Raw genomic sequence first — 13,176 nt, forward strand, 5'->3', positions numbered from 1 at the left:
AGTGTGAACCGTACCACTTTCAAGTTATATTGTTTCGATGAGATCTGTAATCGAAATTGGTGAAACCCATAGTTGTTTCAACGATACTCTAGAACAATTGTAGCGACTCTCTCTGTATTAGTTTAAGCAAAAGGTGTACCCGAAATTGCCAATTCCGAGTAATAAAAACTTTAACACAAACACGCGCATTGTGCTTCCATTGTACTGTTCTCCTATTCGTTCAGAATCTTTGCCATAGAGGTAACAAAACTAATCTATCGTCGATTAACTTACCAATCATTCGGACCATTCTCTGCATAATGTTTCATCGACTCGCTCTTGGTCAATGACACTGTTCTTGTAATAATCAAATTTATAAATATCATTTCGCTTCTAATTTTACTGTACGTGAAACAAAAGTGTTAGTACTCGATAGAAACCATGAGAAAATAGATGATGGATTTCCATCGAGAGAGGATAAGAACAGAACGAAGAGATTAGTATGTATCCAATCATTTTTAACGACAAGATTACAAGTTGTGTGCGAAAATACGGTCGGGACGCTATTACATCTTGCAAACAACACATTCGTCGATGGAGCAAGTTTTACATTATCGGGCGTACGCGAACCATAGTTTGAGAAACACTGTTCTAACCCATCAGTTTTCAAAGTACGTGACAGGAATGGTTTCTGAGTATGTTGCGAAAATTACAGGTACCGTGGAGCCTCCTGTATCCGAACCCTATTATCCAAATACCCTAGTATTCGAACGTTTTATTATTCGAATATTCTGTTATCAGTTACATAAATTCTATATATGGTAATTTTCTACCTAAGAAATGACAAAAATCTCTAAAAGCTGACGGAAATTATTTTAAACATAATCGAATAACGATTCTTATAAATAACCGTTGAATTTATTTTAAAAGGACCAAGAATTAATTCCTGTACCATACAATCGCTATAAAATCGATAATAGGGTATCCAAATACCCTAGTATTCGAACGTTTTATTATTCGAATGTTCTGTTATCAGTTACACAAATTCTATATACGGTAATTTTCTACCTAAAAAATGACAAAAATCTCTAAAAGAATTAATTCCTGCACCGTACAATCGGTATAAAATCGTATTTGGATTCATTTTCCTGGGGAAACCGTCGCCAATCCATCGAGAACGTCTCTCAAAGGCATTCTTTGTAGCTGCTGATACCGTTCGCGCGAGAAGTTGACCAGGATCTTGTAAGCTGCAACAGTAGAGAGAAAAAGAGATCATCCACTCGTATCACTTGCGACTCGTGACGTAACTGCAACGCCCTTATACGTTGTCACTATTGACTAAACTGGGAACGCGTGGAAGTCCACTGCGTTCCTCGTAACGCGAACGAAACAAAACGAGACAAAGTGAAATGCAACGACAGAGTTTGCGAACGCATCTCGAATACGTTTTGCGTCTCAATTCATCGTGTTTTGTTTCGTTTGTGTTCTCTGTCATGCGGTGGCACTCTACGCGTGCCCACTTAACCAATAGCGACAAAGTATCCACGTAAGGGCGTAGCAATCGCGTGACGACCGATTCGAGTGGGATTCCCCTTTCTCCTGTGACTTACAACGAGAGTGATAGTCCTTCGGGTCATTGATTTAGTTAAAACATTGCACGTTTGTAGATTTAGTCATCTGGTACGAGAAAATATAGAACTATGAGAGCAATTACTCAATAGTTTCTGAAATGTTTGTGTTTAAAGTTTCATTATTGCCGTAACTACGGATTTATTTCAAATAATCACCGATGTCAGCTTACAGTACCCCGGCCAACTACTCGCGCGTCAACGATACGCTACTCGTCGGTCAGTAGAAACCATACTTCGCCACGTGCGCGGGAAACGAAATTTGAACGGAGACGCGTTACTTTCAACTCTCTGAGGTACAGTTACTAAACGCGTGTAACGGTACAAAGTAACTAAAACTGAAAAACCGATTAATTATCGGGTTGTTCGGAAAGTAATTTCGTTTTCCAAAATGGAGGATATATAATTCAATAGAATGTTTATACACTCTGAACAAATCGTGTTTCATTTTCACCACAAAAAAAACGAAATGACTCTCCGAACAACCCAATAGATACTTACTTACGAGACGGAATATTAACAGCCTCACCGTGCAACTTGTACAGAGTTATTTTAATTAGTCACGATGGGTCTCTAAAATACCCCACCGAGCGTATCGGGGTATTAAAAAGGTGAGACACTTCTTAACCAACCGTGCCCCGAAGAGTTAACCGGTAACCGTGTTCCAAGTAGCGCAAAAATACAATTTCCTCCGTTACAGCGAAATCGTTTCTCGTTGGGCAGTGTTCGCGAATCAGTTTCCCATTTGTCGTCGTTCCGACTCATTTGCCACGAACTCTCGCTAACACGGATTCTTTTCTAATTCGTAGCATCGGGCTCGTCGTCTTCGATGGGAAGCTGGTGAGACCTCGTTCGTCGATTATCGACCGTACCGGCAGCGAGACCAAGATGTGACGAAGATGCGAAACGCGACGATCTCCCGTTTCGAAAGCAAAGGGACCACGCGGAGAACGTAAACATGTTCAAGGCTCGCGCGACCGTCTCCCCATTGTCGGTTTCCTGGGCCACGCAGACCGCGTCGTCCATCTTGAGGGTGACGTCGGGCATCGCGACGACCACACGTTACACGAGCGTCGGCAACATCTACGGTCCCATGGACGAAACGATTACACGGGACACCGACGACGAGGAGGAGTACACGCCGTATGGCCAACGACCGGAAACGTACATAGTGCCGATCGTGTTTCTGCTGATACTACTGATCGGTCTCACCGGAAACGGCGTACTCGCACTCACCATACTGCGCCACAGTAACATGAGGAACGTTCCCAATATTTACGTCTTCTCGTTGGCGCTCGGAGACCTGCTGGCACGTGTTCATTCTTACTCGACGTGAACGATCTAGCTCCTCAGGCACCTAACTTTCCCGTTGTTTCGCGAAACAGACAGTGCAAAACTCTTTACTTCTTTCGTCACGGGTTGCTTCCATCGACCATCGTGGTGTACGAAGGAATCCAGGGGACCGCTTACAAACGATCGATCCCAGACCACCGTGAATCTTTCTTCGGTTAAAAGTTTCGAAAATACACGACTTATCACGTGAATGTGAAACCATTCTGGAAACTTGGACGAGCCGTAAGCTCTTTTTCGAGCGAACACGAAGAAGAATGGGAAGAGAGTATGTTGAACGATTTAACGTGATCCTTGTATGATTTTCTTCGCACGGAACGACGAAAAAAAAAAAAAAATACATCGAGAAGCGAACAGTCCGCTTGCAGCTACGCTTTGACCACCTGAGTTCACTGGATCTTAATTTCCAACGAGCGACGATAGGTTAGGTTGAACATTTGAATCTCGCTTTTTCACCGTGACGTAGTCAGGTATTTTACTTTTATTTTATTTGTTCACCGTGACTTAGTCGTGTATTTTCCTTTTATTTTATCGCTTCGCCGTGACGCGATCGGATATTTTACTTTTACTTTATTCTTATTTAATTTATTTCATTTTCTCCTCGTTTTGCACTCGATTCGTCTCAAATCACGGTGCGACGAGTTCGTCGAACGATCAATACAAAGAATATTTCAAAGCCGATCAATTTCTTCCTATTCTAATTTTCGTCGTGTTCGGTTGCAAAAAAAGTTCCGGATTCCCAAGATCAAATTCTACCGATGGGTTGATCCTAGGAATGTTACGTAATCGTGACGTCAGCGCGAAATCGTTGCCCGCGAATAAGATATCGCAGGATACCGTGGCCCCTGGAATACTTCGTAATATCGCGATTTCCGAACGGATCTAAATTTAAACGCTCCGCCGATGCGGTCTTTTCTCTGAGTAGTCTGTTCAATGTTACGCTGCAGGTGATAGTGACATGCGTGCCATTCACCTTCACCGTGTATATTCTGGACTCCTGGCCTTTCGGGCTTGTGCTGTGCAAAGTCTCCGAGTGCTTCAAGGATATCTCGATCGGGGTTTCGGTCTTCACATTAACGGCGCTCTCGGCGGACAGATTCTTCGCTATCGTGGATCCGATGAGAAAGCTTCACGCCACTGGTATAAGCTTCGATTTCCAATTTCGGTGTCCGCGAACCTCGATCCCGAAATTACCGGCGTCACTGCGACAGAAAACGTTTAAGACCGAGACGTTAACGACTCGAATAATCGAAAGAGGGCGGCGAACATTTTCCAAGATAACGTTACCCACGCTTTCCTCCGCACGGGAAAAACCCTTTGACGTCCGTTAACGTACCAACGCGAGAACAAACGCAAATCAGTTTTCTCGTTCGAAAAAACTTATTCAACTGTATAGTACTAGGTTGCTCGATATGTTTTATCGAACAGTACTACATTGAACAGTACTGTTCAATAACTTCTATCGAACACTACTACATCGAACAGTACCTCATTGAACAGTACTGTTCGATAAGTTTTATCGAACATTGAACTACTATATACTGTTCTAAAAGTTTTATCGAACAGTACTACATTGAACAATACTGTTCTAAAAGTTTTATCGAACAGTACTACACTGAACAGTTCTGTTCAATAACTTCTATCGAACACTACTACATCGAACAGTACCTCAGTGAACACTACTACATCGAACAGTACCTCATTGAACAGTACTATTCGATAAGTTTTATCGAACATTGAACAATACTGTTCTAAAAGTTTTATCGAACAGTACTACATTGAACAATATTGTTCTAAAAGTTTTATCGAACAGTACTACACTGAACAGTACTCTTCAATAACTTCTATCGAACACTACTACATCGAACAGTACTACATTGAACAATACTGTTCTAAAAGTTTTATCGAACAGTACTACATTGAACAATACTGTTCTAAAAGTTTTATCGAACAGTACTACACTGAACAGTACTGTTCGATAAGTTTTATCGAACAATACTAGATTGAACAGTACTGTTGAATAAGTTTTATCGAACAGTACTGTTGAATAAGTTTTATCAAACAGTACTGTTCAATAAGTTTTATCGAACAGTACTACATTGAACAGTACTGTTCGATAAGTTTTATCGAACAGTACTACATTGAACGCTACTGTTCGATAAGTTTTATCGAACGACAAAACATATTGAACAACCTATTATATCGGTAACCTATAGTACGCTACACGGACCTACCGAGTCGATAACAATGTTCTAAATAAGTTGTTATTCATCGATCAAAGAAAACGCTATTTTATACGAGAAACGCGTTACACCCGATAAGGCACTTCGAACGAAAGGGTTTCGTTTCTTTCGTGCGGCGTATTATCGCAGACACCGCACTGCGTATTTATTATTAATGCACTACCGTAGATGCTGAAAAAGCGAATTTAATGACTCGTAGCAAAACGACCTTGAGGTTACTTCAACGTGTCAGAATAAACGATAAACGCAACGAGTTAACTATTATTAGTACATACTCCAGATTCTAATCGTTCTAAGAACACAGAAGCTGAGACGATAATAATACTTTATTGCACCAGAATTATATACAAAAGGTAGAGATTACTCTATACGTTGCGTTAACAAAGCGAGGTATATCTGTATGCTTGTATTAACCTAACCGTGGAAACGATGCAATAAGAATAGAATGGAACGTACACGGAAGAGAGAAACGAAATTTAATTAAAAGGATAAATAATGTTACGAGTGCAAAGGTCACTTTAATGTCACATTGTCACAGGTTGTCAGAATACAAAATATCGAAAAACTGATGACCTTTTGTTCGATGTGCAATTGTTATCGACTCACCTTGTATATATCAGTGGGGTGGAAGTTGGTTATATTCGTACGAGATAGTTTGAGCGTTAATGAAGTAAACGATAGGTAATTCTGATAAAGGATACGCTTCGGTATTAGCGAGAAGCACGCGCTCGAGTCTCGGAAAACCACTTTCTCTTGTAAAGGAACTTAAACACGGTACCTCCGGCAAAAAGTTTTCAACGAAGCGAATACGCAACGTACCGTGAAAGCATAATGTCACGATTACTCGTTTTTATTGTTCAAGGTACTGGAAGAAGAGCAACGCGCTTTGCAGTGATCGTCGCCGCGTTGATTTGGCTGTTAGCCATTATGTGCGCTATTCCAGCTTCCTTCGCCTACATCAGAGACTTCAGAGTGAACAAGAACGTGAGCTTTCGCGTGAGTTCGAACAACATCAGTCGAGACAATCGGTTTAACGTACGAACGTTTGCAACTGAACGTTACACAACGACCGATATTCCCTTGCGATATCCGTTCTCTCGTCCATTTTGTCTTTACCGAAGAAACAAAATTCAATTTTCGTTACGTAAATAAATTCTATACAATTGTACGTTTTTACGATCATTTTCATCTCTTTTCAATAAAATTGAGAATTACATAACGGAGGTACACATCTCTTTCTCGTTGATTTTAAGTGAAAACAAATTCGACACGTTTCACGAAGAGAAAACCATAAATTGGGAGAATCTTAGATATTAAATATACAAGTAGATATCTATAAAAGAAAAGAATGAAAGAAACGAAGAACAGAAAGGCGAAAGACTTTGAAATCGTGATCGTTCTGCGATTAATAAATTAGGACCACTTTCTTGATATTTTCAAAGCTATTAATATACGTCAGTACGAGATCTTCGTCGACCAATTTACTATATTAAATAGTAAATTTTTGTCTTTTAATTACATCTTTCTTCTATTTTCTCTTTTCACATACTTCTGTTTCTCCCTTTCTCGTTACAATCATCGCTGCGCGTATATTTTTTATAATACATTCTTCCCGAAGAGAACTCAAAAACAGAGCCAAAACGTTGAAATTGTTTACTCTTGTCGAATTTTATTTGCTCTTAAAACCGACAAAAAGAAATCGCTCCCTTTCTCGTATCCCCGCTCGTAAGTTTCACATATTATTACATCTTTAATCGATTCCGACAAAACAATTCTTACACTTCGTTCTCGTGTTTCAAGGCCTGTTATCCATACCCGGAAGAATTCGGCCCGAATTACCCTAAAACTATCCTGGTGTGTCGGTTCTTCATTTTCTACGCGGTGCCGCTCACCATTATCGCCGTTTTCTACATCCTAATGGCCAGGCACCTGATGCGCAGTACCAGAAACATACCTGGTGAAATGCAAGGTCAGGTAAGTGAAAGAAAAAAAAAAATTTCTCGCGATGTTGAACTCTGATTTCGAACGATGACCACTCTAACGGACGCGCGAATACAATCGTGAACACGATCACTTTCGGCAAAAAAAGCAAAAAAAAAAAAACAAAAACGCTCTATTAAATTCTAATAACTCGTTAAAAACAGGAAACTCGCTATTGATTCTCCACGGTATTAGCCGGTTCGCTGAGATTTCGTTCCGAGAACACGTCCGTGATTTATTAAAAAGAAATGCAACGATCGCGCCGCAGACATTCGCTGAAAGTTCGAAAGCACATAGAGAACGAACTTTCGGTCCGGATCGTGCAAAATGAACGACAATTCGTGTAAAATTTCAAACGAAGATCGAAAAAAATAAAAGACACGAACGATTTCTGTTTCGATGAAGTTCCTCGTCGTTGCGTAACATCGAACATTCTTGTTTTCAGGCGAGGCAAGTCAAAGCGCGCAAAAAGGTGGCCAAGATGGTAATGGCGTTCGTGATTGTCTTCGCAGTGTGTTTCTTCCCGCAGCACGTCTTCATGCTATGGTTTCATACCTATCCGACCGCGTACGACGATTACAACGCGTTTTGGCATTACTTTCGGATCATCGGTTTCTGTATGGCGTTCACCAACAGCTGCATCAATCCCATCGCTCTGTACTGCGTCAGCGGGACGTTTCGAAAATACTTCGACAGGTGATTTGAAGAAAGAAAGCCCCCCGTTGTCTGTCGTTCAAACGTACGATCTCACGTTTGATGCTCGATGAAATCGCGTTCAATCGGAATGTCGTCGAAAACAATTTCGAGCGTTCCTTTCGATAAATATTCACGGTCGAAGCGAGATTACCATCGTATCGAAACGAAACATCGAACATTAGAAAAACTTGGCAGCTATTTGACACCTGGCAGGGAAACCACGGTCCAACAACCGCTCCCCGACCTATTTTCCGTACATTCGCTTGGAGAACGATAAAAATTTGCTCGATTAATGGACGTCGCTCGTATCCGCGTATCGCGATGTAACGCGATAGTAATTAATTTTCTATACGCATGAACGGATGTTTATTTTCCATATCTTCGAATGGACGTCTGCCGGTGAATTATCATCGACGACTGATTAAATACATACGTATGGACCTTGATTTCGCGTCGATGCTACGGAAGTACGCGGGTTCGAAACGCGAAACGAGAACGAAATTCCGTGTAAATCGAAAAGCGATGGAACAAGCTCGCTCGTTGGTAAATTTACGCGCAACTCCCGGATACGAGTTTAAAACGCTAAATAGAAGCAAAAAACGAGATCAAAGAGGTGCAGTGGCCGATAAATTACCGTTATTTGGATTATCTCGATTATCGTAGCCTCGAGACACGTAGATTTTCGAAAACCGAGCCGAGTACGATCAATTTCGTCCAATAACGAACGACGGCCGATAATTCGCGAACGACTCAATTTCGTACGATCGTTTTAATCCGTGTCTAATTGTGTCTGGTGGTTGTTCGAGAAACGTGCGTTCCGAGTACTCATTAACGTAGAATGAAACGATTTTAGTGACTTCTACGTCGAACAACGATTCACGTTGATTAATGGCGAGGTTTCACGCACGTCACGTGTCACACCGTGTTCTTCTTTTCTCGTCCGGCACATAGAAACTCGAATCGAAGTTTACAGCCCGTCCAATCGCAAATTAAACGTCAACGACGCTCATTGTGCCTACACGAATCACCGCGAGCCCGAACGTTTCCAAATGTAATTAAGATCGATTGGAAATAAAATGGTCTCCAGGCTATCGGATGGCTCTCGAGCGTCGACTAACTTTTTACACGCGGATAAACTATTTTTGACTTCACGTTACGGGCCGTGACTTTTTTGGTAACACGTATCGACGTTTCGTTAACATTGGTGTCAACTTCGTCGGAAGTTAGACGTTCGTACGATCGATTAAAAATCTCTGGACCGTCTGGTCACCGAAGAAGATAAATGAAACGCTGACGGAAGGTCGGAACACTTCTCCGAAAAAGGACCCAACTAATCGCCGGAAGTCTTCAACGATCTCGATTGTACAAACTACAAATTGAATTTTAATCGGTGAAATCTTCAGGTGCTTTTAGAATTCTAAACAGATCGTCGCAACCCCCTGAAAAAATTATCGACAAGAGGACGTTGTTATTATCTTTGTCGTCGGTTGGTCTTAACGAGTTAGTTCGAACGGATGGTTTTTTCGACTATAATACATATTTCAGGCCTCATAAACGTACAGAATAGCGTCGATGAATAAGGTAATATAGGGGACGTGGTTATTTGTATATGAAAATTTGTACGGAATTACGATAATAAAGTTAAAGAGAAGTACTACAAGTCGCCAAAAAATAAGATTCAAATGTATATGCGCAGGTCGCTTGATTTTGCTCCTTGAATGCGTATATTTCGAAAATTACGGTGAATTTTTAACAACTGCTATATAAAAGTTGAAGAATTTAGACATTGTGACTATCTTGCGCGATATCGATCGTCTACGCTTCGGTCAATGGACACGTAGAACCGTATCGCGTCATCCATCTTTCCTTTTCTGTGTTTCGCGTTCGAACGAAGCCGTCTCTAACGTCAGCGGAGAATTAAATCGATACAATTACCATTACCAGTGAACCGACTAATCCTTCTTTGGAAAGATCGGAAACGTATCAATGTCGATGATCATTGACCGTTCGAGCCACCAGTATCGATAAATACGTCATCGGATCGTATCGCTTAGGGTAGACGAAGCCACAATACCGCGGGTTCGACGAAAGTCATCGATATGGTTCTCGTTCAAATACGCTCTCGTACGTATTCCACGAATTACCATAACGATCGTAATAAACTCGATTTTATTTTCACCCGTACGTGTTTCTTTTATCAACGACCGCTCGTTTTCGAAACGTCTCCGTTCGCGATACGTGCTCGTTAAGACCGAAACCGTGACAAAGTATTTCCCTTCGACGCGCGTTTGCCCGAATCGTTGTCTCTCGTTAATTTCAAGTCGTTAGACGAAGCACCGAGCTAACCGTGTCCCAGACACCGGCAGTACGCAGTCGTTAAAATACGCTAAACTTCGTGCAGGTACCTGCTGTGTTGCGTACCGAGGAAGATACGCAGACGACAACGTCGTTCGTCGGACCTGAGCTCACGGGGTCGGGGCCAAAGTTTCTCGATGATTAGCTCGAAAAGGTACATGGGCGATTCTCGTCGTGGACAACGTAACGCAATGCACATGTCCATTCTGGGCAACAACAGCAGAACCAGCCTCCCGCTCAAGGAACAGGAGACGACCATCAGTTTGACCGCGTGCCCGAATGGTGTCGACGAGGGCCTCAAATCGGATCGAAACTCGACCACGGAGTAAGAAATCGGTCGCGAGTGCTCCTTAAATTCAAAGACTGAAACCGATTCAGCGAGATTACGCGAAACGGCAGTGATCGGAGTGCACGTTTTATTTACTCTCCAGCGATAAAAGAGGACGCTCATCGTCTAGGTTCGAGTTCGATGTTTGAACCGGAGTCGTTGTTTTCGCATCGGGAAATCGCTGATTCCGATCGAGGGAGTAAAAAAAAAGAGTATTTCATCCCGGAGTTCGATTAAGCTCCGCGTCGATTCGAGAAAAAGAGGCAACGAAGTTCGAGAGCGAGGAATTGGAAGTCCGTCCGAAAGAGGAACCGAATTTTTCGAACACTGTTCTACCGCGTTGCGGGGACATTAAGGATCAATCTGATACCGCATCGCGTCGCGTCGATTAATCCTCCAGTTACGCTGTTTCAAGCGAGTGTGTATTTAACGCCCTCGTCGAGTGCAAGTTGGAGAACAAAGAATCTCCCGAAACACAACCGCGTTTGGCGCAAAATTTTCAACGCCATCCTCTAATTCAAATTGAAAAACAAAGAATCTCTCGAAGAACAAACTAGTTTCGCGCAAAATTTTCAACGTCCTCGTCGAGTCCAAGTTGAGAAACAAAGAATCTCCTGAAGAACAAACGCGTTTCGCGCGAAATTTTCAACGCCCTCCTCTAATTCAAATTGAAAAACAAAGAATCTCTCTAAGAAGAAACGCGTTTCGCGCAAAATTTTCAACACCCTCCTCAAGACCAAATTAAAAAACAAAGAATCTCCCGAAGAACAAACGCGTTTCACGCAAAATTTTCAACGCCCTCCTCTAATTCAAATTGAAAAACAAAGAATCTCCCAAAGAACAAACTAGTTTCGCGCGAAATTTTCAACGTCCTCCTCTAATTCAAATTGAAAAACAAAGAATCTCTCTAAGAACAAACGCGTTTCACGCAAAATTTTCAACGTCCTCCTCTAGACCAAATTAAAAAACAAAGTTTTCAACGTCCTCCTCTAATTCAAATTGAAAAACAGAAAATCTCCCAAAGAACAAACGCGTTTCGCGCAAAATTTTCATCGCCCTCGTCGAGTCCAAGTTACAAAGCAAAGAATCTCTCGAAGAACAAACGCGTTTCGTGTCAAATTGTCAAATCACCAGCAAAGATTTACAAAGACTTTCCAGATGTAACACTTAAGCCAGGTATTCGACGCGCGAATTTTTACAAATGTCTACTTTCTTGGAGAACTTGTCCGATTTCTCGATTCGATGGTCGCTCGTCGACGCGAAAGAACGCGAAGATGCGGGCTTTTCGATGGACGTTCTGCCCGATTTAACAGGTATACATCTCGGACGACATTCTCCGTAAGTCGGTCGTGGAATGTAAAAAGTCTCCGTAAATTGTCTCGATTCGATGGAATACGCTGGTACTTTGTGATCCTTCGTTGTCCAACTTGCTCGAAAATCACCGTGAACGCAAAACCCACTCGTGTATAGTTCAATGACTAATTAACGCAACGTGACGTGGGCATAGAGGCGAGAGTTTAACGTCGGAGAACGTACATTCGCGCTGTACGGCAACTTGGTGCAAGAACGTGTTGCATCGACTCGTTGGTGTGCCGTTTGAATAGTTCGATTTCGTTTTTGGACACGTAATCATGGTCGTGTGCACGATCGTCGCGTCATCGATGCGTTTCTTACCGTGAACACAAGTATCCATTGTTTCTTCACGGTACAGAAACGAACGCGACCGTAGTCCATGGTGCGACAAATCGAAAACAATTTGTAAATTGCTTCGGTGCGGTTCGCGAGCACACGGACTGCCACAGGGTTGTACATTTGAAACCGAGCGATTTTGTGAATAAAATTCAAACATCGAGAAGAGCACCCTGTTTGCTTTTTCTATCGTTCATCGTACCTACGTCCTCTCCAACTTCTTTCCTTTATTCGGTTACCACTTCCTTTCACGGCTCGACGAAAAATCGACAAAGAACTTCCGTTGCGATAATTCAATTTCGATCCACTAAGTGGATCTGCTCGACGCCCCTTTTGACCATTATTGTCTCACCATTGTTCGTCTCGTTTCAACGAGAATTTAATAATCGAACCCTTACTGCTGCGATCGATCGAGGATCCTCGGAACCGTCGATAACATTCGAACGATGTCGAGTGTCCCTTAAGCTGGAAAATCGGGTCATCTTTCTTTTGCAATTTTTCTTTCTAAAACGAGAAAATATAAACAAAATTTTCCATATTCCATATTCATTATGGAATATCCATATTCTCGATCCTACGAAGCAATCATCCCTCTTAAATGGTCTATTTCTCGGCTCAAAAAATTGAACGACTTTTGCTTTATTTTTCGGAGAATGTTATTGGACCAATGCTATATCGAGTTGGTGACTTTACGCGCGAGTCAAATTTCTAATCGATCGCTTTATTTGTTATTTGTTAATGTGTCAACGATCGTGAAAAATATATCTAGGATTTCTATTCAAGGCTCGGGATGTATTGGAAATATTTATTCAACTGACACACGAGTAATAACCAACAAAACCGATATCCTGAGTAGACAAAATTTCTCGAGTTAATTTAAAATCGTAATCTACTGTACCGTGTCTAGAGTAGACAACACTTCTCTAGA

General features: G+C 41.8%; 1 protein-coding gene across 1 annotated transcript in view; it reads left to right on the plus strand.

Annotated features, from left to right (window-relative positions):
- LOC143146766 (neuropeptide CCHamide-1 receptor-like) overlaps positions 1–12,355 on the plus strand; it is a 71,587-nt gene extending 59,232 nt beyond the window's left edge. The window contains 6 exon segments of the mRNA XM_076311371.1: positions 2,417–2,916; positions 3,905–4,097; positions 6,063–6,196; positions 7,001–7,174; positions 7,626–7,876; positions 10,278–12,355. Of these exon segments, the coding sequence (XP_076167486.1) occupies positions 2,566–2,916; positions 3,905–4,097; positions 6,063–6,196; positions 7,001–7,174; positions 7,626–7,876; positions 10,278–10,668 (1,494 nt within the window). The 5' untranslated portion in view covers positions 2,417–2,565 and the 3' untranslated portion in view covers positions 10,669–12,355.
- The last annotated feature ends 821 nt before the right edge of the window (positions 12,356–13,176 follow it).

This window comes from Ptiloglossa arizonensis, chromosome 5, assembly GCF_051014685.1.
Source record: "Ptiloglossa arizonensis isolate GNS036 chromosome 5, iyPtiAriz1_principal, whole genome shotgun sequence".
NCBI classification, from domain to species: Eukaryota; Metazoa; Arthropoda; class Insecta; order Hymenoptera; family Colletidae; genus Ptiloglossa; species Ptiloglossa arizonensis.